Here is a 26220-nt window from a genome sequence, read left to right as displayed (position 1 = left end):
AGCTTTAAAGATGGATCCTATTTATATTTATGTGACAGGACAACAAAAAAGAAAATGTATCAGTCAGCTAAGCAAATGTTAAAAAGGCATACACTTACATCACTAATAATATCTCTGGATGCTTTAGCAGCTTTGATGGCAACAGCATCAGGTTTGAGGTCATAGCCTTTCCGGAAGATGTCCTCAACTGCTTGTCTGTAGAGTTTCTGCAAGCAAAATTTTTATTATTATTTTTTTTTTTTTTTTTTTGAGTAATACAATGAATAGGACTAATTTTGGAAATCAAACGGAATGCATGAATTTGAGATGTTATTTGAACAATTAAAACAAATATATAATGAAGAACGAACATTCATTCAGAAGTGATACCTACCCTACTATTGTTCAGTGCATTAGCACTTGAGAGGACAATCTCTGGGGTATCAGGAGGGATATGGATCTTGACCTTGTCACGCTCCCATGCTGCATGATACTGATGCTAAAATGGGGGAAAATATATAGGTTTTAGTGACAAATGTGTGGCTGTGAGAGATGTTATGGTGGAAATTAAAATATCCTGCAGTAAATAAAAAAATAAATGAATAATTTATACAAACTAATATATATAAAACTTTATGTCCTATTTGATATATTGCCTAAATTGCTCTCCAGAGAATTTTGTTGACATGGTTTATTTGGATTCCATACATACGACTTTTTTATTCTACTAACCTGATCCATAACTTGTGCATTTGCCTTGGCAAGCACCAATGGCATGGACTGCATGTCTTGTGAAAATTTAAATGTGTCTGGTTTCTGTCTGTAGAGTCGCTCACTGAGAATCTCAGCTGCTTTCTTTGCTTTCAGGACATCAAGCGAGCCAATCGGGACCCATCCTACACCAGTCATAAACTCCATGTCTGCTTTGTACACAGCCTGATGTGGAGACAAAGTGTGACTTTGCAGAACTAAACAATTCATATTTAATTGACAACTATCTGACATTTGAATGACATTTTAGTTTGACAAACGTACGTCGCTACGGAGGTCATAGACTTTTCTGGCCTGGACAACATCATTGGAGTCGGGCAGGCAGGTCCAGTTGTGCAGGTAGGTTCTGTAGTTGGCATCATTGACCTGGATCTGACATTTCTTGGCCAACTCAAGAGTCAGCATGTCCACTGGAAGGTGGAATTTGGTCTTGGACTTGTTGAAGTCTTTCTTGTAGAGAGCATCACTGGCTATTCTAGCTGAATTCAAGGCCAGCATGATCAGAGGATCATCCTGGATGCTGCGGGCTCCAATGTGATGACCAACTTGCTTACGATAACCAGTCTTGTACTTGTACTAAAAAGATTAGTAATGTGATTATACACCATCTTAACATTTGCTTAGAAGTTAATTGTTCACAGTAAAGTGTTTGACAAAAATGATTTTCTAATAGGTACTCACATCACTGATGATATCCCTGGATGCCTTCGCTGCTTTGATAGCAACAGCATCACTGCGCAAATCATAGCCCTTTTTCTTAGATTCTTCGTTGGCAAGTTTATACCTTTTCTAAAATTGGAAAATATTTTACACAGTGTCATCACTACAGGTTTAAAAACTTTTTATGTGAAAAAATGTCAATTTTTTAAGACATATACATACCTCACTGTAATTCATATTGTTCTGCTTTGCCAACAGAACGTCCATACAGTCAGGCATAACATGGATTTTGGTTTTATCCTTGTCCCAGGCTTCAGTGTAAAGTTTCTATAAGAGTTACATTAAATGAGATGTCAGACATTTTACTTTTAAGCTATTGGTTAGGGTTATTGTGTTGAGAAACCTACTGAGTAGATTTACCTTATTAATAACAGTAGCATTATTTTTAGCTAAAACTACTGGCATGTCTTCAGTTGTAAGTGTGAACTTGAAGTTGCTTGGATGTTGGCGGTACTTCCTTTCATTCAGGATTTCGCCAGCCTTTTTCACTTTCTCAACATCAATAGAACCAATGGGAACCCATCCGATTCCTTGAAGCCATTTCAGATCAGCCTTGTACACTGCCTAAATGGTCATGCAAAAAACAATGTAAAATTTCAATAAATAAAAGAATAAAATGTCAATAAAAGTCAAGAGCTCTTTCATAAGACTTACGTCACTCTGGAGGTCATAGACTTGTCTGGCATGGACAACATCATTAGAGTCGGGCAGGCAGGTCCAGTTGTGCAGGTAGGTTCTGTAGTTGGCATCATTGACCTGGATCTGGTTCTTCTTGGCCAACTCAAAAGATATCATGTCCACTGGGAGGTTGAACTTGGTCTTGGACTTGTTGAAGTCTTTCTTGTAGAGGGCATCACTAGCAATCCTAGCTGAGTTCAAGGCCAGCATGAGCAGAGGATCATCCTGGACACTGAGGGCTCCAATGTGATGACCAACTTGCTTACGATAACCAGTCTTGTACTTGTACTACAGTTGAAGAATTAAAGAACAGGAAAAATAATTTAAAAATCTAAATAAACAATTTTACACATTCTGGACCATAAACTATAAGACTAAGTAAGAAGAACAAAGAACAAAGGAAAAGAGCGCTCACATCACTGATGATATCCCTAGAGGCTTTAGCTGCTTTTATAGAAATGGCATCACCACGCATGTCATAGCCTTTCTTTTTGGCCTCCTCATTGGCAAGCGTATATTGTTTCTGGAATATGATTAGGTAGAAATGGAAATATGAGGAAAATCAAACATAGCTTTTCATCTTCAAGTGGAGACATGAAATGAATGACTCACCACACTGTAGTTAATTTTGTTCTGTTTAGCAAGCACAATCTCCATTGTATCTGGCATCACATGGATCTTGGTCTTATCATTTTCCCAAGCTTCCACATAGCTTTTCTATAGTGTAAGGAAAAATAAAAAACAAAACATTAATGCAAAGTATCTTTACATATTACATTGGAAATTAGAAGAAAACTATGCTGCTGATCAAAGCAGGCTACCTTGTTCATAATGCTTGCATTGTTTTTGGCCAAAACCAGAGGCATGTCTTCAGTTGTGCAAGTGAAATTAAAGTTGCTTGGGTGCTGACGGTACTTCCTTTCACTCAGGATTTCTCCAGCCTTTTTCACTTTCTCAACATCAATCGAGCCAATGGGAACCCATCCGAGACCTTGAAGCCATTTTAAATCAGCTTTGTATACCGCCTGAGAACAAACATAGCATAAAAATTAGCATTAAGTATTGATACAATACTCTTCCATAAACTGGGTATTTGAAAATATCTGAGAATTTGAGAATCTTACTTATCAAATCATGAATCTGCCATGTTTAAATGTAGCATACTTACGTCACTCTGGAGGTCATAGACTTGTCTGGCCTGGACAACATCATTGGAGTCGGGCAGGCAGGTCCAGTTGTGCAGGTAGGTTCTGTAGTTGGCATCATTGACCTGGATCTGACATTTCTTGGCCAGTTCAAGTGTCAACATGTCCACTGGGAGGTGGAACTTGGTCTTGGACTTGTTGAAGTCTTTCTTGTAGAGAGCATCACTGGCAATCTTAGCTGAGTTCAAGGCCAGCATGAGCAGAGGATCATCCTGGATGCTGCGGGCTCCAATGTGATGACCAACTTGCTTACGATAACCAGTCTTGTACTTGTACTGTTTAAAAGAAAGAGAAGTTTAAGGCATGACTTAGTTCTATGGAATGTTTTATTCACTTTTAGATGCTATAATTCAATGTACTCACATCACTGGCGATATCCCTGGAGGCCTTGGCTGCTTTGATGGGGATGGCATCATTTCGCATGTCATAGCCCTTCTTTTTAGCTTCCTCATTTGCAAGCGTGTATAATTTCTTAGAAAACATTCATTAAAACAGTTATTTTATGGAAAAAAAAAAAAAATAATTAATCAAGAACATCCATTATGCATCACAAAGAGGCAAATGTTGTGTCTTACCAGACTGTAGTTGGCCTTGTTTTGTTTTGCAAGTACAATGTCCATAGCATCTGGCATTATATGGATCTTTGACTTGTCTTTGTTCCATGCATCAACATATTGTTGCTGTCAAATAAGAGTATGAATTTAAAGATATCAACAAAACATTTAACATACAGACATAAACTGCCTAAAATAAAATCAGTTCAGTAGTTACCTTGTTCATGACATCATTGTTGGCTTTAGCCAAGGCCATTGGCATATCTTCAGTTGTCATGGTATATTTGAAGTTGCTTGGGTGTTGGCGGTACTTCCTTTCACTCAGAATTTCTCCAGCCTTTTTCACTTTCTCAACATCAATTGAACCAATGGGAACCCATCCGAGACCTTGAAGCCATTTCAGATCAGCCTTGTAAACAGCCTAAGAGCAGACACATATATGGAAAGAATACCTGTTAGTGACTCAATATAGTTTATATAAAGAATACAACAGAGACGAACAAAATTTCTTGGCTCTTTCCAATGCAAACTAGATACAAACTAAAGTATAAAACAGAAAGTCAATTCCATTAAGAGCCAGAAATGGATAAAGGATTATCTCTTAACAGAAGCTGGATATTACATACGTCACTCTGGAGGTCATAGACTTGTCTGGCCTGGACGACATCATTAGAGTCGGGCAGGCAGGTCCAGTTGTGCAGGTAGGTTCTGTAGTTGGCATCGTTGACCTGGATCTGACATTTCTTGGCCAGCTCAAGAGACAGCAGGTCCACTGGGAGGTGAAACTTGGTCTTGGACTTGTTGAAGTCTTTCTTGTAGAGAGCATCACTAGCAATTTTAGCTGAGTTCAAGGCCAGCATGAGCAGAGGATCATCCTGGATGCTGCGGGCTCCAATGTGATGACCAACTTGCTTACGATAACCAGTCTTGTACTTGTACTGCAAAGAAAGTAAATGTCCTTAGTTTAGCAAATGAAAGCATATATTCAATGTGTCACATATTGCCTTATGAGTTTGTTATACTTACGTCACTAGCAATGTCCCTGGAGGCTTTGGCTGCGATGATGGGTATGGCATCATTGCGTAAATCATAACCTTTTTTCTTGGCTATTTCATTGGCAAGTTTATATTGATTCTGCAGAGCAAATGAGACAACATTTTTAAACAAACTTAAATACATATCATTTATCTTTTGTTGTCATAAAAACAGTGCTCATTGCTCTTAATCTATACAGTATAGACTCATTGTTTATTTTTGGAATATTTGCTTAAATGTAAAAAAAATACTCCTTATATACAACTTTAAATTTGAAACACTGACCTCACTATAGTTGACTTTGTTTTGCTTTGCAAGAACCACGTCCATTGCATCTGGCATTATGTGAATCTTTGTTTTATCATTGTTCCAAGCTTCAATATATTTTGACTGCAAGAATGAAGAGGGAATTAAGCACCAAAATTGATATCACAAACAATAACTGATATATTTTCCATATGGGTATACATATCAAATGTAAAGATACCTTGTTCATGATTTCATTATTGGCTTTGGCCAAGACCAGTGGCATGTCTTCAGTTGTGCAAGTGAACTTGAAATTGCTTGGGTGCTGACGATACTTCTTTTCACTTAGTACTTCTCCAGCCTTTTTCGCTTTCTCAACATCAAGTGAACCAATGGGGACCCATCCGAGACCTTTTAGCCACTTCAGATCTGCCTTGTACACCGCCTAAGAGCAGACATATGTGAAAAGAGTGCTTTAAAAACTCTAAAAACTGCAGTAAAATCTGACTTACGTCACTCTGGATGTCATAGACTTGTCTGGCCTGGACAACATCATTAGAGTCGGGCAGGCAGGTCCAGTTGTGCAGGTAGGTTCTGTAGTTGGCATCATTGACCTGGATCTGGTTCTTCTTGGCCAACTCAAAAGCTATCATGTCCACTGGGAGGTTGAACTTGGTCTTGGACTTGTTGAAGTCTTTCTTGTAGAGGGCATCACTAGCAATCCTAGCTGAGTTCAAGGCCAGCATGAGCAGAGGATCATCCTGGACACTGAGGGCTCCAATGTGATGACCAACTTGCTTACGATAACCAGTCTTGTACTTGTACTGTAAAAAGTCCATTAAAATGTCCATTACAATTGGCTATGTACACAGTAATCAAATGTTGGGTCCAATAATAATAATAATAATAATAATAATAAACTTACATTACTAGCAATTGCACATGATGCTTTTGCAGCTTGAATTGGGATAGCATCAGCACGTAGATCATAACCCTTTTTCTTTGCTTGTTCATTGGCAAGTTTGTAGAGTTTCTAAAGAAGAATATGAAAATAATTTTTAAACACTGTTTGCAATCAATCAACAATTATGAACCTGGCGACATCACTCACCTCACTGTAGTTAAGTTTATTTTGACGGGCAAGAGCCACTTCCATCGAATCTGGCATAATGTGAATCTTGGTTTTGTCCTCTTCCCAGGCTGCAATATACTTTTGCTGAAGGAAGAGTAAATGGGTCCATTTTAAATTATTCTGAAACATACTGGCTATTATTAATTATGTGTCAAATGGTTTCAACTCTTACCTTGTTTTTGATTTCATTGTTGGCTGTAGCTAGAACCAGATCCATGGAATCCATGTCTTTAGTGAACTTGAAGTTACTAGGATGTGTGCGGTACAGTTTCTCGCTGCCTATCCGACTAGCAGTCTTCGCTTTCTCCACATCCAGAGATCCAATGGGAATCCATCCAACTCCCTTGATGTAACTGTTATACTCAGATTTGTAGATGTTCTGTAGAATTAGATAGAATGCCATCAAATCGAGCATTTTATTGAAGAATCCAAATATAATAAACATTTAAAATAAAACATCACAATTCTGACTCACATCACTTGCGATCGCCTGCATGTTACGGGCTAGTTCTAGGTTCATGGCATCAGGCAGAACTTTATAATGTGTAATGATGTTCCTGTATCCAGCAAAGGTTTGAGCAGCCGTAGCCTGCTTAGCATGAACAACACTCAGCATGTCCACAGGTGTATGGTACTTCAGCTTGGCCTTGTGGTAATCCTTCTTGTATAGTTTATCACTTTGTATCTTAGCCACCTCCATGTAGTGCACTAGCAAGGGGTCGTCCTGGAGGCTACGGAAGCCAACATGGTGTCCTCTTGCTTTATTGTACTCCTTCTTATACTTGTACTATAACAAGAAATATTTGTAGAGGTAAGAAATGATAACATTTGGATAACAGTAGTGACAGAAACATTTTTATTATCTATCTGAGCAACTCACATCACTGGCAATATTTGTGGATGTCCTAGCTGCAACCACTGATACAGCATCAGCCTTGAGGTCATAACCTTTCTTCTTTAGGGCTTCCAGTCCTGCTTTGTAGGCATTCTATAATCAAAACATGTTATTATTGCTTTTATAAAATCTCTAAAGGGAACAGAGGATTTTTCAGTGACCCTTTCAAGTAGGTACACTGTTACATCATAAGTGATGAAATTTGAGTGTTTCAATAAATGACTGATACATTCACTCAAAGAAAACACCTCTACTGTGTGTTATTCATACACATGCAACACGTTCTCATTGGTGAAGCAAAAGCTGGGCATATTTTGTCTAAGATTTATCTTACTCCATAAGTACTTGTTAAAATATGGATGTAAAAATTGTGAACATTCTGCAAATACATAGAGTACACCTACCTCACTGATGTTGATTGCATTAGCCTTTGCAAGTAGAATTTCGGGACAGTCAGGCATGACATGGACCTTTATCTTGTCCTTGTTCCAAGCATCTGTGTATGCTTGCTATAACAAAACACATTCAAAATATCATATATTGATCAGACCAGCCAAGTAATCCACAAAAAACTTCCATCAATTAGATTAGATGAACATAAATCTCAGAAATTATGGATAATTTCTATATAATCTACCTTGTCCATGATCTTATTATTGGCGGCAGCCAATGCAAGGTCCATAGAATCCATAAGTTTGTGGAACTTGTGGTTCGAGGGGTGAGTGCGATAGTTGTAATCACTCAGAATCTTTCCTCCAATCTTTGCCGTCTCTACAGCCAGTGAACCAATGGGCACCCAACCCATACCCTTCATGGAGGCATTGTACTCACTCTTGTACTCAACCTGGGAGATAATGAACATAATGATTGAATCATTTGTTAATCCCATGGTACCCCCATCCATATGGGATGTGTGGATCTAAAATAAGATGGACTTACATCACTGGAGCTGATGTTCATGGAACGAGCTAGCGCTAGGTTCATTGCATCAGGGAGCAGGGTGTAATTATGGAAGTGCTGCTTGTATCCTGCATATGTCTGAACCTTTGAGGCATTTTTGGCCTGCACAACACTTAACATGTCCACAGGTGTATGGTACTTCAGCTTGGCCTTGTGGTAATCTTTCTTGTAATTCCTTTCGCTCTGAATCTTAGCCACCTCCATGTAGTGCACCAGCAAGGGGTCGTCCTGGAGGCTACGGAAGCCAACATGGTGGCCTTTCGCTTTCTCATATGCAAGTTTATACTTGTACTGTCATTACAGAAACATGGATTTATCAGAAAAGATTACGGCATTGTGCCAACACATGAATAATTTTGCAGACATTTAAAACAAAGTACTAAGACACCAATAGATAAGATGATAGGACATTTACATTGCTGGCAATATTCCTGCTGGCTTTGGCAGCCACAATTGAAATAGCGTCTGGTTTGAGGTCATAGCCCTTCTTATACATTTCCTCAAGGCCAGCCTTGTAGAGTTTCTGAAAATACACAGAAAAAAAAAATTGAATATCCTGTACTGCACTAGACTTTGTTGTTGCTGTTGTTGCTCTGGTTATTAATGAGAATCATTTGAATACATGTATTAGTCAGTCTTACCTGACTCATGTTAAGTGCATTGGCTTTGGCCAGGACAATTTCAGGAATGTCAGGCATCACATGAATCTTGAGCTTGTCCTTTTCCCAGGCAGCATGGTAGGACTTCTGCAACCAAAAGCAATTCAGTTTTCATAGATTGACCATTATTTTTACACCAGTCAAAACAATGAAAATAAACTTAATCCAGACTTGCCTTGTCCATGATCTTATTATTAGCGGTAGCCAATGCAAGGTCCATAGAATCCATAAGTTTGTGAAACTTGTGGTTCGAGGGGTGAGTGCGATAGTTGTAATCACTCAGGATCTTTCCCCCAACCTTTGCAGTCTCTACAGCCAGTGAACCAATGGGCACCCAACCCATACCCTTCATGGAGGCATTGTACTCACTCTTATACTCAACCTGGGAGATAATGAACATAATGATTGAATCCTTTGTTAATCCCATGGTACCCCCTTCATATGGGAAGTGTGGATCTAAAATAAGATGGACTTACATCACTGGAGCTGATGTTCATGGAGCGAGCTAACTCCAAGTTCATTGCATCAGGCAACAGGGTGTAATGATGGAAATGCTGCTTGTATCCCGCATATGTCTGAACCTTGGAGGCATTTTTGGCCTGCACAACACTCAACATGTCCACAGGTGTATGGTACTTCAGCTTGGCCTTGTGGTAATCCTTTTTGTAGTTCTTCTCACTCTGCATCTTAGCCACCTCCATGTAGTGCACCAGCAAGGGGTCGTCCTGGAGGCTACGGAAGCCAACATGATGGCCTTTTGCTTTCTCAAATGCTTTTTTGTATTGATACTGTGATCAAAGAACAGTGGATGCTAATCAGTCCAGACAATTCATCATGTAATTGCAATATATATAGGTATTGCTGAACAAGTCCTTCAGCATTTCAATGCAAGATACATTTTACACTTACATTGCTGGCAATGTGTCTTCCTTGTTTAGCAGCAACAATGGGAATAGCATCAGCTTTCAGGTCATAGCCTTTGGCAATGTCCACAAGCCACTGTGCCTTGTAGCGTGACTATAAAATACGTTTTTTTTTTAACATTTACATTATTTTAGTCTTTCATTGACAATAAAAATAACAACAATTTAAAATACAATTAAATGCAATTAACTGATCAAATCAGAATAAAAAAATAACATTAAAAAAATACTTGAAAAAAAAAAACCTGCAAGACACTTTAGTAGTAACAAGATTAGAGTGCATATGCTGAAACCGGTTAATGCAATAGTTAAAAATTAACAAAATAATGTTAACACATAGAACCCTATTGAAAAGTGTGTATCTTTTTTTTTTTATGAGATTTATTATGTACTCACCTCACTCACAGTCTGCGCATTATATTTAGCCTGCAGGAACTCTGGAGCATCAGGTGGTAGATTGTAGGTGTGCATAAATTTCTCTCCAGAGGCTTTGTAGGCAGCCTAAAATGGAATAAAAAGCAAGCAAGAACTCTCTAGTCAATTTTAGATTATCATTCTTATTATCATTCACAATAAATTATCAAAGTACACTTACTTTATTTTGTAGTTTTGTGTTGCTAATGGCCAAAGCCATGTTCATCTGATCTGTTAGACTGCTAAATTTTAGCGTACTGGGGTGAATTCTGTATGACCTCTCATCAAGGGCTTTATTGGCAGCCTTGGCCTTCTCAACATCTAAAGAACCTATGGGAACCCAACCTGCTCCTTTGAAGATGCTGTTGAAATCTGATTTGTACAAATTCTGAAGAGAAAAAAAATTACCTGTTAATCATTTTGACAAAACAGTGGGTGATTGTCATTGGATGACTGGGTCATTGTCATATCCTTATTCAGTTGTTCTTACATCACTCTGGATCTCCATCATGTTGCGAGCCAGTCCAATGTGCATAGCATCGGGCAGCAGGGTGTAATGATGGAAGTGCTGCTTGTATCCTGCATATGTCTGAACCTTGGAAGCGTTTTTGGCCTGCACAACACTTAACATGTCTACAGGTGTATGGTACTTCAGCTTGGCCTTGTGGTAATCCTTCTTGTAGTTCCGCTCGCTTTGCATCTTGGCCACCTCCATGTAGTGCACCAGCAAGGGGTCGTCCTGAAGGCTACGGAAGCCCACATGGTGACCTTTAGCCTTCTGATATGCAAGCTTATACTTGTACTATAAAGAATAAGGCAACACAGTTGCATGTAAGTCAACAATGCACTCAAACAAATTAAATATAAATAAACTAAATGTATGCTTGCTTACATCACTGGCAATATCCCTAGAGGATTTTGCAGCAACAACAGGAATGGCATCATGCTTCATATGATGTCCTTTCAGAAGATCCTGCTTGTGTGCATAGGTATAGTAGGTCTGCAAAGGCAAAAGAAAACACAAGCTTTCAGTTGAACTTGATACCGTTAACCATCTCATTGTCATATACTGATACACAGCATTCTTACCTTGCTGACATTGACAGCGTTGTATTTGGCTTGCAGAAGCTCTGGTGTATCCGTAGGGAGATGGTAAGTGTGCATGAACTTTTCACCACTGGCTTTGTACAGCCTCTGAAAAACAAAATTGACATGATTCAGAAAGTAAAACATCAATTTAACATATTCAACCTCATGGCATTGTTAAACATGTTTAACATTGTGGACACTAATCATGGGCACCAGAACAAACAGCATGCATTTTTCACCCACATCGCTTAGCTGCTTTGCGTTCAGTTTGGCTTGTTCCATGACTGGGGTGTCCAGAACGCTGGTGAACTTGATAGTGTCTGGGTGCTGCCTGTACTTATTCTCATTGAGAGCTGCACCAGCAACTCTGGCTTTCTCAACATCCAGAGAACCAATGGGGATCCAGCCAGTGCCTTTTACATAGTTCTCATAATCCTGTTTATATTGGACCTGTTGGAATCAAACAACACATATTACATAAAACATTCACAGAAATATCAACTGCTTAGTATCTCACATCTTTTAAACTAAAGATGTATATTTATTAAGAATAGAATTAGAATAGTGAGTGCTAAAGCTAGAGGGTCAAATAAATATGGAATAGATGGGCTTTAAGCCAACTCTTGAAAGCTATGTTCGGTTTGATCAATGTTAAGGAAAATGTATGATGCGATTGATTTTTGTAAATCTAGATAAGAGAGTCACACATAGATTCTGAAATGTTTCTTACATCACTGGAGCTGATGTTCATGGAGCGAGCTAACTCCAGGTTCATTGCATCAGGCAGCAGGGTGTAATGATGGAAATGCTGCTTGTATCCCGTATATGTCTGAACCTTTGAGGCATGTTTGGCATGTGCAACACTCAACATGTCCACAGGTGTATGGTACTTCAGCTTAGCCTTGTGATAATCCTTTGTGTATAGTTTATCGCTCTGTATTTTAGCCACCGCCATGTAGTGCACCAGCAAGGGGTCGTCCTGGAGGCTACGGAAGCCAACGTGGTGGCCTCTCTCCTTCATATACTTCTTCTTATACTGAACCTGAAAGACAATGCAAATCAAACCGTGTATTTAATATTCTGTTCCACACTGCAGTTTCCCATCCATTGTTCCTCTTTATGGATTTATGAAGGGATCTCTTACATCACTAGCAGCATGTCTTGCCGCCTTCGCAGCTTGTACAGGGATGGCGTCAGACTTCAAATCATATCCCTTTGCAATAGTCTTCAGCCATTCAAGCTTATAGCATTTCTGGAAAAGAAGAGATGCAATAGATATACAGAGGCATCAACTTTGCAAAAAAAACTACATACAAAAAAACATCTTAAGGGCATTTTCACTTACATCGCTTATGTTGTAGGCGTTACACCTGGCCTGAAGGAACTGTGGGACATCCGGAGGGAGGGAGTATTTCTGATGGACTTCATCCAGACCTTTCTTATAGTGCAGCTATAGTGGGGGAATATTCAGAGATCACATAAACGTGCTGCTTTAGCATTTATTCAGAGCAACATGTTTATTTTATTTTTTTATATTGCTCACATCACTTCTTATCATCTGGTTGACTTTAGCTTGCAGCTGGAGAGGGTGGTCATCTATAGCAGTAAAAGGTATGGTGTCTGGATGCTGCCTGTATTTTTTCTAAGTAAGAAAAAGAAAGATATAGTCATTATTGATAACAATAGAAATCAATTTCTTCTTTATACAGATAAAATATAATGTGTCATACCTCACATAAGATGTCCCCTGCTTTCTTGGATTTCTCAACTTCCATCGAGCCGTAAGGCACCCAAGGTGTTCCTTTGACATAGTTATTGTAGTCGGACTTGTATTCATTCTGTGGTTACAAATGACAGAAAAATCAGTAACGCATAAAAATAAAGGTATGATTGATATATAGAATGAACTTTTGCTATGTGGACTTGGTTCATGTTTGATAAACATAACTAAAATAAAAAAAATAAAAAAATACAAATTAGTTCAGAAGATGACAAATTATGTGTATTTGAGCAAATTAAATTGGTATTTGTGGCTTTTATTCCATCTCTTTTAGAACAGGGAGCCCATTTATCATATGTATCTTTTAGCAGATATATGCATGTAAAATTTTGTCTTTTTCTTTCAGGACCAAAATGGGGCAATCTTGCACTCTTAAATGTTGTATACTCAAGTTCTTAAATATTCTAGAATAAGAATATCTCCTCACTCTGATACCACCCACTTCTGAAGAATGCATTTATTTATTTATTACATTATAAAAGAACATCAGGCAGTCAGCCAAGGGGAAAGATGGCTAAATGCAAGAATCTAAATGTAATGTAAGTCTTCTGACTAAAATAGCATGGTTTGCATTTGTTCACAGCTGTGATGTTAGGTTACTGGCCATTTAAAAAAAAAAGACAATATTTTCAATAAGCCTTTCTCACCCAACTTCGTGTTTTAATAGGAAATACTTCAGTATAGCAATGACTGCTCTTGTCAACACAGAACTTGTCAATCTGTACTAACTCTAGTTTGTCTAAAGCAGCAGGGATCCTTACATCACTCTGAAGAGCATTGGCATTCTTTGCCAGGACCAGTGGTATGCTGTCATAAGGGAGGAGGTAACGGTTTGGGATATTCTTATAGCCAGTCATGCTGGCAATGGCCTGAGATTTCTTAACAAGAGTCACAAGCATCATGTCCAGTGGAGAATGGTACTTGGTCTTCATCTTCTCATAGTCTTTCTTGTACTCACGCTATTTCAGAGAATCAAAAATGTACTGTTAGTACAGAAAAAAACTTCATGATTGTGTATACAAGTAATCAGTAATGCACTAACTAACCGTACCTCACTTTGGATCTTAGCAACATGTACTGAATGCATGATCTTGGGATCATCTTTGATGCTGAGGGCCCCAATCATCTGTCCTCTGTTCTTCTCATATTCTTTCTTGTATTTCACCTAAAATGAAAGACCACATCATTGTCACAATTACATGAAATATTTGTCATTGTTTTGTTACATACTGTCAGGTAAATGACCCAAATATCCCATTTACTTACATCGCTGGCAATGTTAGTGTGAGCACGGGCTGCAAGGATCGAAATTGCATCTCCTTTCATCTCAAATTTCTTCGCTTTTGCTTTTTCCCATTCAAACTTGTAACACGTCTGTGAACATGAAATGGAGAAAACAGTGCATTATGATCAGGGTTCAGTTCACTGCTATGAATGAAGGGTGAGCATGATTTCACCAATTACAACATGTTCCTGAATCAACATCCTTGTTGATCCTGGAACAACATTCCAATTAACCAATCAGAAATGAGATATAACATTTCAGGAAATATCTGTTTTAGGCTTACAATCAGCGTTAGGTGCTCCCTTTTTAATCAGCTATCATTTCCTACTGATTTGAGGAATAAATGATGGGTAGGGTTAGGGATAGGGATTGGGTTAAGTCTGTATTTTTGTACAGTAATGTTGATCCAGGATCATCAGAAGATGTTGATCCAGGAAAACGTCTTACTTGGCAAAATCACGGCGAGCATGAATGAAGAACGAATGAACTTACATCACTAAGGTTATACGCATTAACTCTAGATTGAATGAAGAAAGGGTAATCAGGAGGGAGGTAACACTTAAACTTCTCCTTCTCATACTTTTCCTTGTAGTTGAGCTGTAAAAAAAAAAAAGAGAAAAAAAAGTGTTAATATACAGTGTTAATAAAATGATAATATACAGCATTCCACACCAAATGTATAATTATAATGGCTAATGAAAGTGTAATCTTACATATATGTTCATACACAATCATCTCTCTCTCTCTCTCTTTCTCTCTCTCTCTCTCTCTCTCTCTATCTCTCTCTCTCATAATGTATGCCTCATGTTGCCCTAGTAAATTTCCCCATATTTCCCTACTGCTCCATGATTGTGGTGTTCAGTGAGACATGATGAACTCGATGAACACCACCAGATGGCTCCTCGGTCTCAAAAGGATTGGTCAGTTGTTTATCAGGCTTTGTTTGCCTGTGACTTACCACTCAAACTCTAAATAGCACAAATAACAGTTCTAATAATATGTCTAGGGATTCACTCTTTTATCAGCAGCATTGAGATGACAGCTGTGCTCTAATAATGAATGAGGGGATTTTTCTAGAGCAACATTTGACAAGGTCCACGAACCACCTGGTAAACTTTTTACAGTGTCTTTGGTTTTATTTAGTCATAGTAATCAAAGCTTTTTCACGTACATCACTCAGCTGTTTGGCGTTGATGGCAGCTTGCACTAGAACAGGTGAGTCTGTCACCTGTGTGAACTTCACCTTGTCTGGATGTTGACGATAAACTTTCTGCAAACACACACACACACACAAACAAAAATCACGTAAAGTCATGTTCTGTACCCATGCCATTAAATATATATATATATATATATATATATATATATATATATATATATATACTTACATCTTGACATTGCTGAAGCTTCTTAGTGGCTTCATATTCAGGTGTCATAGTTTGAGGGAAGAAACATCTTGTCTTTATGTCCTCATAATCAGCTTTGTAGATTTGCTTTTAAAAGACAAAGGAAGCAAGTGTTAATACACACATAATTGTTTTTATATCAAGAAGATTAAATGTACACAAAACTACATTAAGGTAACTTACATCATTCTTTAATTCTTCCATCTTCTGGCAGTGAACTGTAAATATATCTTCATAGCTACCAACATAATGACCCTTCACCTCATTTTCATACTTTTCTTTATAACGGACCTGAGGAAAGAGAACAACATAAACTTGAGATATGAGGAAATATCAGATGTTTTCAACAAGTTATGAAATCGTTACTCACATCACTGAACTTCTTCAAGACACTGTCCATCTTGAATTTGGGAGTGTCACAGTAATTGATGCTGAATCCCCGCGCTTTCTCATAATTCGCTTTATATACATTCTAGAAAAGGCAAAAGAAAGGCATGTCAGTAATGAGTCAACAGTTTGAGATATAAACTACATTTATTTCAATACAAGTATGTTTAAATTCTCAAAATAGCACCTTTAGTAAATGATGAGAGGACACGCTTTATAATCCTCATTTAGAAATCTTTAGGTTTTGGTTTAATCCGTGTGCCAAACAGTGGCCACACAGACAGAATCCCATTCAATTATCAGGTATAATGAGATGTGGTCATTTTAAATGAGCTGCATATTCACACTAACTGAATTAAAGATGTAAAGATATAACCCACACCATCATGATACGAGCATTGCTAAATATCTTTAGTTTTTAGAGAAGAACTCAATGTAACATCTTTGGTTTTTCAATGCTTTCAGTATTTGTATTTGTTAAATCATTTATTTCAGCTGCCTTGTGGCAATATATTATGCACAACCTTTTTGATCATAAACATTTCCTGACAAAGCAGACCACTTGATTAAGATCTGGATTAACATACATCACTCAAGATGGTGCCTGCGTATCTCAGCTGTCTGAGAAGGGGGTTCTCTGTAGCAGGGAGAACGTTGTAATCGGACACTGCTTTTGTCTTCTCATAGTCCTTCTTATATTTGACCTGTTGAGGTGGAGAAATACATATATTAAATGGCAAACGGTTGTGAAATTGATATGACTCTTGGGTTCTTCTAGCACAGTTTACAGATTATTTAGGACTCAGAAAAGTTTTTCTTTTTCTCTTTTAAGCCAACACAAAAGATTCACAACAAGTTCAGTAAATATAATTTGATACCCATCCCTGGTCTCTTTTATAGCTACCGTGCATGAAAATACCTGGGATCTAATCCTCTTTGTTTTTTTTATGTCCTCTCTTGTGATGCAGGCAATGAAAATTAGTAAGCACGGATCAACAGAGATAACCAGATCAGACATGTGAATCTCTGGATTGACTCATGATCTGTTTAAAGAGTCGTCACAGCAAGGTTGTTTCCATGCAATGGAGACTAAAAAAGTATGTCTAGCATCAGTAAGTACTACTTTCATTGGGAGTTAATGCACATAATGTTAAAAAAATGTTTAAATTCGTTTGACATTTTCTAGAAACTAATTCATTGAAACATTTAGCTCATGTCCAAGTTTAAATGACAGAAAATACCAGCTTTTCGTGTGGTATCAGATTTACAGACTCCATTATATGCATGAAGAAAAAAAAAATACCTTCTAAAAACCTTACCGTACTTGCAGCTTCGCGAGCCTTTTTATTAGAAGCGTATGTTGGGGTGTCTGTTTGCATGAAATAAATTTGGTCTTTCATGTCTTCAAAAGCAGACGTATATTTTTTCTGGAAAGAAATCAAAGTGACACTAAGCTTTTTACAATTTTTAAAACATTTTCGACTTTGATTAATGCATTTATTTGAACTATTTCAACAGAATATGTTTTTGAAGCATGCTGGGTTTCTTGCACTTACATCACTGATGTTGTCCATAGCCATTCTAGCAACCGCGACATCAAAGTAAGGGGTTTCACACCATTTGCCCTTCACATTCTTGTTGTAATCCTCATGATATTTAAGCTGTGAAGAATTACAGTGTTTTTCATTATTCTATAGTTCACATGTCATTCCCAGAGACTATTTTGGCGAGCATAATCTATTCTTGCAGGGACAGAAGATATTTACGTGATTATCAGACCCTGATGTTCACATTGTAAAATATATTACAATACAAAACTACAATAAATACAAATAAAATGTAATACTGTAGACCAAACCCCTCTGATAGATGGAAACTAAAAATGACCCTCTATTAACAATTAAGAAAATGGAAATTGATTCAGAAAGCAAGAAAACCAGGGAAGTCATACATTACTACGATTGGTGAAGTTTTTCTTGGCCTGTTGCACCTCTGGGGGATCAGCCAGACACGTGTATTTTGCCTTGCGCTGATCATGGCCCTTCTTGTAAACAATCTGTACAGATGAAGCACAACAGCTTTTTGAAACAAGGACAGTTCTAAGAGCAATAAGAGCACATGTAACAGTATTTTTTTAACAGGGATAGTAAAATACAAAAATTTAATAAATACATTTAGAAACAAAAAGTGTTGTTTCCCCAAATTGTTTCAAGTTCCACATTATAATATCACAAGTTTACTCACATCACTGAGGTCTTGTTGGGCCTTGGCCACCCTGCGCAGCTCTGGGCTGTCACTGTATGGATAGTACATGGTTTTATCATCATCCCATGCCTCTGTGTACAGTTTCTGGTAGGGATATTCAATCATCGTAGAAGGTAAATCAGCCAGTAATGACAGTATAAATATCACTTTAGTGCCAAGACAGGAATCAGAGGTCTACCTTGCTGTAATTTGCTGCATTCTTCACAGCAAGAACCAACTCGGGGGCATCGGGAGGGAGCGAGAACCTATCCTTGGTCTCATCCCATTTTTGCCTATACAAAACCTGGAAAAAGCATATGTAAAGAACTTATGTTATGACATGATGATAATAAAAACGAGGAAAGGAATCGGGATTTGACTAGATGTTGGGTAGTCACTGTCTTGACACAAGCACTTACTTTGCTGATGAGCTCAGTGGCGTGCTTCACATGGGCAATCTCACGAGCCTCGCCATCATAAAGGCTGGTGGTTTTGGCCTTCAGTCCTTCCATACGGTATTTCACCTGGGTAACCAAAACCATTCACGGTCAGTTAAATTTACAACATCTGCCAGAATTAAGAAGTGTCTGGTTGTGGTTTATTAGGAGATCCTAACTAAGGAGGTTTCAAAAAAGCATCAGTCAAAACACCCCATGCAAATACATAGATCTTGCAAACTATATTCTGACAGATTGAAAAGCACTGATATGATCGATCAGGGGTACATACCTCACTGAGCTGCTCCTGGGCCTTTTTGATGCGAATCATCTCTGGTGTGTCAGCCGAAATGTCATAGGGCTGCCCCTTTGATTTTTCATATGCCTCCCTGTATTTATTCTAAAAAATAAATAAATAAATAAAACATAAACATACAAATTCAGTTTGAATTATAGAGCAGACTTTTACTTTTGATTAATTTAATGCGTTCTAGCTGAACAAAATATTAATTTAATTTATTCTTATTAAATTACTGGCTCAAAACTTTTGAATCAAACCCCTACCGACTCTAATTCTACCTAATAATATTTTTTTATTCTAATGGTTCTCAAACTGTTGCCTGCGGACATGATTGATTCTGTTGTCTCATGTTCAGTTTTCATTTGGGATCATTAACAGTTAGGTCTAATTCATTTCAATGAAATAAGAACAAAACAGCCGTCTAGGTAGCTTATGGATTAATAGCAAAACATATTTCCTTTGTCATTTGCTTACATGGCTGTACTGGTCAAGCATCTTCTGACTGTGTGCCAGGTAAGGAGTCATGAACTTGGAGGTGTCCACCTTCGCCTTCTTCCTAACTACGCGTTTGGGAAGGCCACCAGGTCCAAGCTTAAAAAATAGCAATCAGCATTTAAGACAGATGCACGTGGTTAAGAGCAACATCTCTCACTTTACAGAATTTCATCACTGAAAGCCAGACAGTTTAAGATAACATTACATCATTTTATGTGGAACAGTTCTGGGGGACCAAAACATGTAATTTTCAAATACTACATTGAATTTTCCAACACTTACCTTCAAAGTCCTCTGCAAACATTAATTAGTTTGTTTACCATGCAGATTAGTATGAGTGAACAGGTTATACAGAATTCAGAAAATGTGATATTTCACTGACAGGTCAGTAAATTAGTATTGACTCAACAGGTATTTCGTTAACATGTATTAAAAAAAAAAACATGCAGAATATGCACTTTTGGGACAGGCAAACCAAGTGCATTAAGCATAGGTTATACCACATACTACTACAGCTTTAGACAGACATAAACTAAAGTAAACATTACATTAACTCACATACAGAAAGCTCTATTAACACATCCTCACTGTCATCGCTGGCATTTGCGTGGCTCTGAATCATGGGGGCTATTTTTTGAAAATGTGCTACTCTCACAACTTAAAGAATGTATTCTGTTTTCATTGACCCATGAATTGTTAAACAAGGGAGTTTGTTTAATAATCCACTATTTAAGTCGGTATACCATTTGGATAGATATTACTAATCAAAACTGATCTAAGTATCTGAAAGGACAATGGAATAGCCCCCATGGCATGTGGAAGGAACAGAGATCTGTTTCATCAGTTTTCATTCATTTACCTCCACACCATGAGACATTGAGGTGGTCGAGGTGGTGACTGTTGGACCCTCCTCATAGTAGTACTATAAATATAGGAAAAACTCTGGGCTTTCAAAATGGATGGTCACACACTTCTGGAAAACACTACAACCTAGGAAAGTGACTTTTTCCTGCTCTGGTTGTTGTAGATTGTTTAAAACAACCATTGGGACAACCATTGGGAATAGAAATACTCACACTCCCATACAAGTAACATTTTAGGCTTGACATATCACAAATAAATGTGTAGCTATGTTTTGGTTTTGTACAGAGCCCTGCACATGACATGCAGAGGAAAAAAAAACAGATACTGTGGCTTTGAATTAAGAATGTGTTCCTATAATTAACAAATTTGTGGCCGCATTGTACCTTTTTGATCCCTTATGATTGGGAATTCGTTACCATGATATCCTATTTTTTTCCCCAAAATGTCCTGTGCTTCGTAATTTGGGACATTAAAACCTAAAAATAATCTGTGGTACGCGTCTTTCTAAACAATACTATATTGATCTATAAAAACACTACTTAAATATTGAACATTTTCCGCCCAGAATGTTGTTTCCTTCTCTTCACTTGCTGTAAAATGAATCGCCACAGTTGGTTAGGGAATAAAAATATAGTAATGCCGCCATTTTCCCAGAAGACCTCTGTCTATGACTGACAGAGCCGAACGACTGGCAGGTGCTAAGAACATTTTAGCACCCTAATGACCTCAACCCTATTATTATTTGCAGCTAATGTTATTGTCATGGTAGGAAATAGAAACAGCGGGTCAGGGAACAAATTCCAACCCAAACACACATACACGACTGAAAGCAGTGTATCACATTTAGCCATACACGTGATTCCTGAACTGTCTAGAGACAGAACTATACCTTCTGGTATTTAGCCAGATATCATGACAGAATCTCTCAATACTTGGCTGCCACATCACAGGAGGCTTCAAATAGTGTGAAACCAGAGCAGGAAAAAACACCCCAAAACTATGATTTTACAGGAGTTTAAAGCTTCTTTATTTGGACCAGTGGATAGCCGAAATACATATATTTTAAGATCCTGCGATTTTTATATACTTTTTCACTTAACAGACATGATACAGGAGATGGAAAGTTGTGAATATTCAATAAAATACATGGTAAATCTAAATCTCTCTCTCTCTCTCTCTCTCTCTCTCTCTCTCTCTCTCCACCACTTACAGATATTTTTTTTTCCACAGGTCCTCCCCCAAAAGCATTCTAACTGCATGACGTTAACAGCAAGAGGAGTGCAATTCACAACACGGCTCATTTGCCTCTCTGCGAGTCTGTTATAGATGTCAACTTCTATATTTGTATCTTTGGAAAGAACAACTAAGCCATCGCTGAAGGCTGCTTTTCCATTAATGGGGAAAAATAATAAATCTTTGCCGAAATTTGAATAACCTGTAAATAATAACTTCCGGAAAAAATATAATATGTATAATATAATATAATAATAATATTTGTTTCCCTTATCAACAACTTGATTTAAATATATATATATATATATATATATATATATATATATTAAATAACAAAATGTGAATCTCTGCTTTCCACAGATCCAATGAAAGAAGCCGACTGAATTAACGCTGATGTCTTTCAGGTCTTATTCTAAGTGTAGATGAAAGTAGTAGTGAAATCAGAGCGTATATATTCCAAAATATTGGGTTGAGGTGCAAAATGGGCGAATTTCCATTTCCTGGATATGTTAAAGGGGAATACAAAAGCATATGTTTAAAAAGTTCTTTCAAAAGTACCTACAGTAAATAATGAGAAGTCATGTTAATGCAATAGTTTGGTAAACCCCTGTAAGATATCTACATCAGAAATGGACACGAAAGTATACAAGGTCTACTTTAACTCTATTTCTCTTGGAAATACTGAATTAAAGTATCAACCTTCTGCTTTCACTCTTCCATTGAACACTCAGACACATTTACCATTCATACAGACATTATTTCAAGGAATAACATGACAGAAACACATTGAAGTAAACAAAACTGCTGCAAGCTTCAGGAGGAGCTGAAATATTGTTGTATTTCTTCAAAATACCACAAAACATGGAATATACGCAAAATTATGCTGATTATGCAATTGTGATTAAATTGACTACAGTGCATATTTGCTTTGAAATAACACTAATGTTTTCTGCTCTTAATGAAGCTTGCAGTCGATTTAGTGCTCTGAACAGACCATAATCCCACTGTTAGTATAAAAGCTGAGAGTATTATATCTAACAATGGTTATTTCCATTCAGGCTTGTTTGGTTTGATCAGGAAAAAAAATGACATTAGCATGTTCATTATAAGATCTTATCAGATTAACTGCTGCAGGGGTCATTACATAACTGTCATGTAAATGACGCTTTGCCAAATATCTAATTGACATCTCTTTATGGTATTTAATGTATTACATCGATCAAAAAGATTGCATTGATACATTGATTACTGGGAATAAAACATGCATTGAAGGGAATTTACTGCACTACAGCCTCCATGGAAGAGGTCATTTAAAATAGGATTCAATTCTAATCATATACAATATGGCAGCTTCTACTAAACTGCAGATGGTGGAGGTATCTTAGATCACTAATCATTTGGTTTGCCACTATACCTATAGGATTGAGTTCTAGGGGACGTTAAGTTGAAGAGCCGATATATATATGCTATTCAAAGGTTAAAGCAATATAATGTAGAGCAGCAATAGTGTCATTCTTTCAATAAATGAGTGGACAACCTTTAAACAGATGATAAAATATGGATTGCAAAGAATCAGATTTGTATCTTACCTCCTCCACGATCTCTTCTTCATACTCTTCTTCTGATGACATCTTCAAACTGATTTAGTGAGTCTACACAAGCACATTAAAATGGTGAGACACTTGCAAAGCTAATCTGTATAGTACAAATGTAACTAAATACTAACAGCATGAAACTAATTTCTGTTGCAGGATTCGATGAGAATTAAATAGATAAGGCAAATAAAACATAGGAAGTTAAAAGTGACCTTCACTGAAGGTTTTGAATTTCACTAGCACTTGAAGGACACTCACAATGTTAACAATACACCAGGAATGATCTGTTAAGTTAAAGAACTAACTAAAGACATACCTTTACTATAGAAGGTTACAGTAGAATTTCAGCAACCCTACAGTAAAGAAAGGTATTCCCTTTCCATCCACTCGTGTCCCAACTGCTATTCCACTTTATGTATTCCTGCAAACTTAAACAAAGACAAAAACGTGTCAGTTCTGTTCTGACTGAGCTGATGCTTTAGTGTGGGTGGACCAACAAAAGCAAAAATCCTAATTTTAGGCTGAAATCTTTCTGCAGGCCTTGGGAGGAGAGATGGTTTAACACCTAAGACTCCCCAAACGCTGCTCCTCCTCGCTGAAGCCTTGCGACAGCTGCTCTGAATTGCTCCAGCTATTTGTCATGTAAGCCAATGCTATGGGTGATTGGCTGGCTTTGTTTAGCTAGAGGAGCTTCAATGCCTTCTGAGGCTGCAGGTTAAATTTAGGTCTGACCACTAACTACCCTTTTTTAGGACCCAAATCCCAGAAAATGACATCAAATGGTGGTTTTCTGTGCAGTTTCATCAGAAAGATTGAGAGGAACGTGGATGGGACTTTAATAACCAACTCCTGCCCGTGAGATGAGATGCTTCACATAGTCTTTCAGGAAGAACAAAGTCCAGGAATAAGTTGAATAAGCTTTGAATAACTGGTAAATTGTTTGTTCCTGCAATGATGGCCAATAAAGTCGATTCGAAAGTTGATTCTTATCAGGCCGTGGTCAGCATCACCCTGAGCATCACATCCATCTACCAACCGGCTGTAGAAGATGGTCAGTCCAACAGCAGGTCATGCAAAGAGTGCTAGAGAGTGAAATCTGGTGCGCAGTTTGATTTCATAGTTTTTCCTTTGCTTACCGGTGACTTTAAAGTTAAAACGTTTCCCAAGCTGCCAGAGCCTCCCCAACTCTTCCCTCCTGAGAAACGCTGGGCAACAGTTCACAGCTGCAACAGCTCACAGCTGCAACGGCACTCCGATTATCATGTGCTCCTATTCACCAATCAATGGCCAGTATTCTCAGGTTTCAAAAGCTAAATATACATCAGTGACCCCTTCACAAAAGTGCACCTGTTCAGCAAATCATCAGCAATACAACTATAATTGTCAAAGATGGAGTTCTATGGAGGTATTATCAGGGGTAGTAGAGATCCCGAGGCAAAATGAGGTTTTCTCTATGAAGACATCCAGAGAAATTTCTTGAGGTCACTGGTTTGCATCCAAGGGTACATGGAACCCTGAGGCTGAATCAGGTCAAGGCTGGGGGCAAGAGGGAAATAAACTGTCCACTTGTCCATCCAATTACAAACATCTAAAGCGATTGAGGATAAGAATTCAATTCTCAGTCATATTATATCTAGTATACTCAATGCCTATGCACTTTCCATCAAACACATTGTAGCGCAGCACAAATCCTCATATATTACCTTTGGATTTTCTTTTGGATTTTGGCTAAATGTTCTTTGACTGCATTCTTGACCAGACATGTCTGTAATAAGTTCTATTTAGTAAAGCATTCTCATACAATTTGTAGCAATTTACTTGTTTTGTGTTTGTTAACACAATTATAGTGGGAAGTGGGAATTATAGGGCGTCTGAATTATAGGGTTTAAGTCTGGTAAAAGTCGTTTTTGAGTAAGTATATATACATTTTAATAGGGATTTTAAATGTTTTATTAAGGTTAAAAGTTTAATAACAAGTTAAAGCATGAACACCAATGAAATACCGATGTGCCCCCTTCTTTCATTTCTTTAAAAAAAAACATTGAAAATCATTATAATTCACATCACTCTTTTAAGATTATCTAAGGTGAATTGTTAAGAAATTGCTTTTTTAGAAATGTAGAAAGTGCCTCTTCAGTTGTCTGCAATAGATGTCTCTGTGCTTCTGCAGACAGACAGCTGCTGTCTATCCCTTCTGTGCTCTTTGGGGTATAATCTAATCCTGACGAGCATGTTATAGTATTAAAACTATTCAGGGACATAAAAATACAGCTGACACTATTTTTGAAGCAACCTGAGCGGCAGCAAGGGGGTATAATGATCTTCAGGCACAGTTGCCATAAGCGTATTACTATAGCCCATTATACCACTCGGGAACAGTTTGAACAATACATACAATACGTCTTATACACCTCCAGACACATTATTTAGCCTACAATGATTTTATAGTGATGTCCTTCAGCCATTCCTCCTCAGAAGTCCTGTTGTTCTCCGCATCTCCATTGTGTGGCAGCATGACTGGGTTGAATGACAGAAGCAGCTGTGTCAGCTCAGTGTTTCCCACTGTCCTCATACTCTAACAATGATGGACAAGCTCAGTGCTCATCTCTGCAAGACCTATCACTGGAAACTGACACATCAATGCTCAAATGTACTTGTTTATATGCAGTGCACATTTGTAAACAAAACTCACCTTCAGTCTATACTTAAAAACATGTAATTCTAATAATTTATTCAAATCATTTAAAACTTTTTAACGAATTTGCATAAATTTCACATTGTATTTAATATATGAGGCATAACAGATTTAACTGATGCCAGGAGATTTACGGACCAGGGTTATTATACTTAAAAATGTTACCTTAAATAAAATAATATCTATCTATCTATCTATAAATATTAGGAATGGCACGGTTCAACTTGTTCACTGTTCG

At 37.6% G+C, this 26220-nt stretch overlaps 1 protein-coding gene across 9 annotated transcripts in view; it reads right to left on the bottom strand.

Annotated features, from left to right (window-relative positions):
* Positions 1–24553, bottom strand: part of neb (nebulin) — a 57231-nt gene extending 32678 nt beyond the window's left edge. For 8 of the 9 annotated variants that reach the window (XM_026218262.1, XM_026218265.1, XM_026218267.1 and 5 more), the window contains exons 1-65: positions 24424–24553; positions 23604–23715; positions 23282–23344; positions 20455–20517; positions 19575–19691; positions 19092–19199; positions 18782–18886; positions 18562–18666; positions 18363–18467; positions 18070–18174; positions 17675–17779; positions 17438–17545; positions 16706–16822; positions 16102–16203; positions 15915–16022; positions 15714–15818; positions 15497–15595; positions 14818–14922; positions 14307–14414; positions 14092–14205; positions 13802–13999; positions 12991–13098; positions 12804–12902; positions 12606–12710; positions 12405–12512; positions 11991–12302; positions 11504–11710; positions 11261–11365; positions 11064–11171; positions 10662–10973; positions 10353–10559; positions 10154–10258; positions 9744–9851; positions 9311–9622; positions 9010–9216; positions 8817–8921; positions 8591–8698; positions 8155–8466; positions 7853–8059; positions 7620–7724; positions 7201–7308; positions 6796–7107; positions 6493–6699; positions 6300–6404; positions 6114–6221; positions 5701–6012; positions 5430–5633; positions 5228–5332; positions 4934–5041; positions 4534–4845; positions 4125–4328; positions 3929–4033; positions 3717–3824; positions 3317–3628; positions 2970–3173; positions 2761–2865; positions 2564–2671; positions 2125–2436; positions 1831–2034; positions 1633–1737; positions 1432–1539; positions 1015–1326; positions 712–915; positions 374–478; positions 99–206 (exon numbers count right to left, since the gene is read on the bottom strand). In XM_026218262.1, coding sequence (XP_026074047.1) covers positions 99–206; positions 374–478; positions 712–915; positions 1015–1326; positions 1432–1539; positions 1633–1737; positions 1831–2034; positions 2125–2436; positions 2564–2671; positions 2761–2865; positions 2970–3173; positions 3317–3628; positions 3717–3824; positions 3929–4033; positions 4125–4328; positions 4534–4845; positions 4934–5041; positions 5228–5332; positions 5430–5633; positions 5701–6012; positions 6114–6221; positions 6300–6404; positions 6493–6699; positions 6796–7107; positions 7201–7308; positions 7620–7724; positions 7853–8059; positions 8155–8466; positions 8591–8698; positions 8817–8921; positions 9010–9216; positions 9311–9622; positions 9744–9851; positions 10154–10258; positions 10353–10559; positions 10662–10973; positions 11064–11171; positions 11261–11365; positions 11504–11710; positions 11991–12302; positions 12405–12512; positions 12606–12710; positions 12804–12902; positions 12991–13098; positions 13802–13999; positions 14092–14205; positions 14307–14414; positions 14818–14922; positions 15497–15595; positions 15714–15818; positions 15915–16022; positions 16102–16203; positions 16706–16822; positions 17438–17545; positions 17675–17779; positions 18070–18174; positions 18363–18467; positions 18562–18666; positions 18782–18886; positions 19092–19199; positions 19575–19691; positions 20455–20517; positions 23282–23323 — 9744 coding nt within the window. In that variant the 5' untranslated portion in view covers positions 23324–23344; positions 23604–23715; positions 24424–24553. The remainder of the gene's footprint in view (positions 1–98; positions 207–373; positions 479–711; positions 916–1014; positions 1327–1431; positions 1540–1632; positions 1738–1830; positions 2035–2124; positions 2437–2563; positions 2672–2760; positions 2866–2969; positions 3174–3316; positions 3629–3716; positions 3825–3928; positions 4034–4124; positions 4329–4533; positions 4846–4933; positions 5042–5227; positions 5333–5429; positions 5634–5700; positions 6013–6113; positions 6222–6299; positions 6405–6492; positions 6700–6795; positions 7108–7200; positions 7309–7619; positions 7725–7852; positions 8060–8154; positions 8467–8590; positions 8699–8816; positions 8922–9009; positions 9217–9310; positions 9623–9743; positions 9852–10153; positions 10259–10352; positions 10560–10661; positions 10974–11063; positions 11172–11260; positions 11366–11503; positions 11711–11990; positions 12303–12404; positions 12513–12605; positions 12711–12803; positions 12903–12990; positions 13099–13801; positions 14000–14091; positions 14206–14306; positions 14415–14817; positions 14923–15496; positions 15596–15713; positions 15819–15914; positions 16023–16101; positions 16204–16705; positions 16823–17437; positions 17546–17674; positions 17780–18069; positions 18175–18362; positions 18468–18561; positions 18667–18781; positions 18887–19091; positions 19200–19574; positions 19692–20454; positions 20518–23281; positions 23345–23603; positions 23716–24423) is intronic. The other variant, XM_026218263.1, reaches the window with a different exon arrangement.
* Between the last annotated feature and the right edge of the window lie 1667 nt (positions 24554–26220).

This window comes from Carassius auratus, chromosome 34 (assembly GCF_003368295.1).
Source record: "Carassius auratus strain Wakin chromosome 34, ASM336829v1, whole genome shotgun sequence".
In the NCBI taxonomy this organism is placed as follows: domain Eukaryota; kingdom Metazoa; phylum Chordata; class Actinopteri; order Cypriniformes; family Cyprinidae; genus Carassius; species Carassius auratus.
This window is presented reverse-complemented; position numbering and strand designations above follow the sequence as displayed.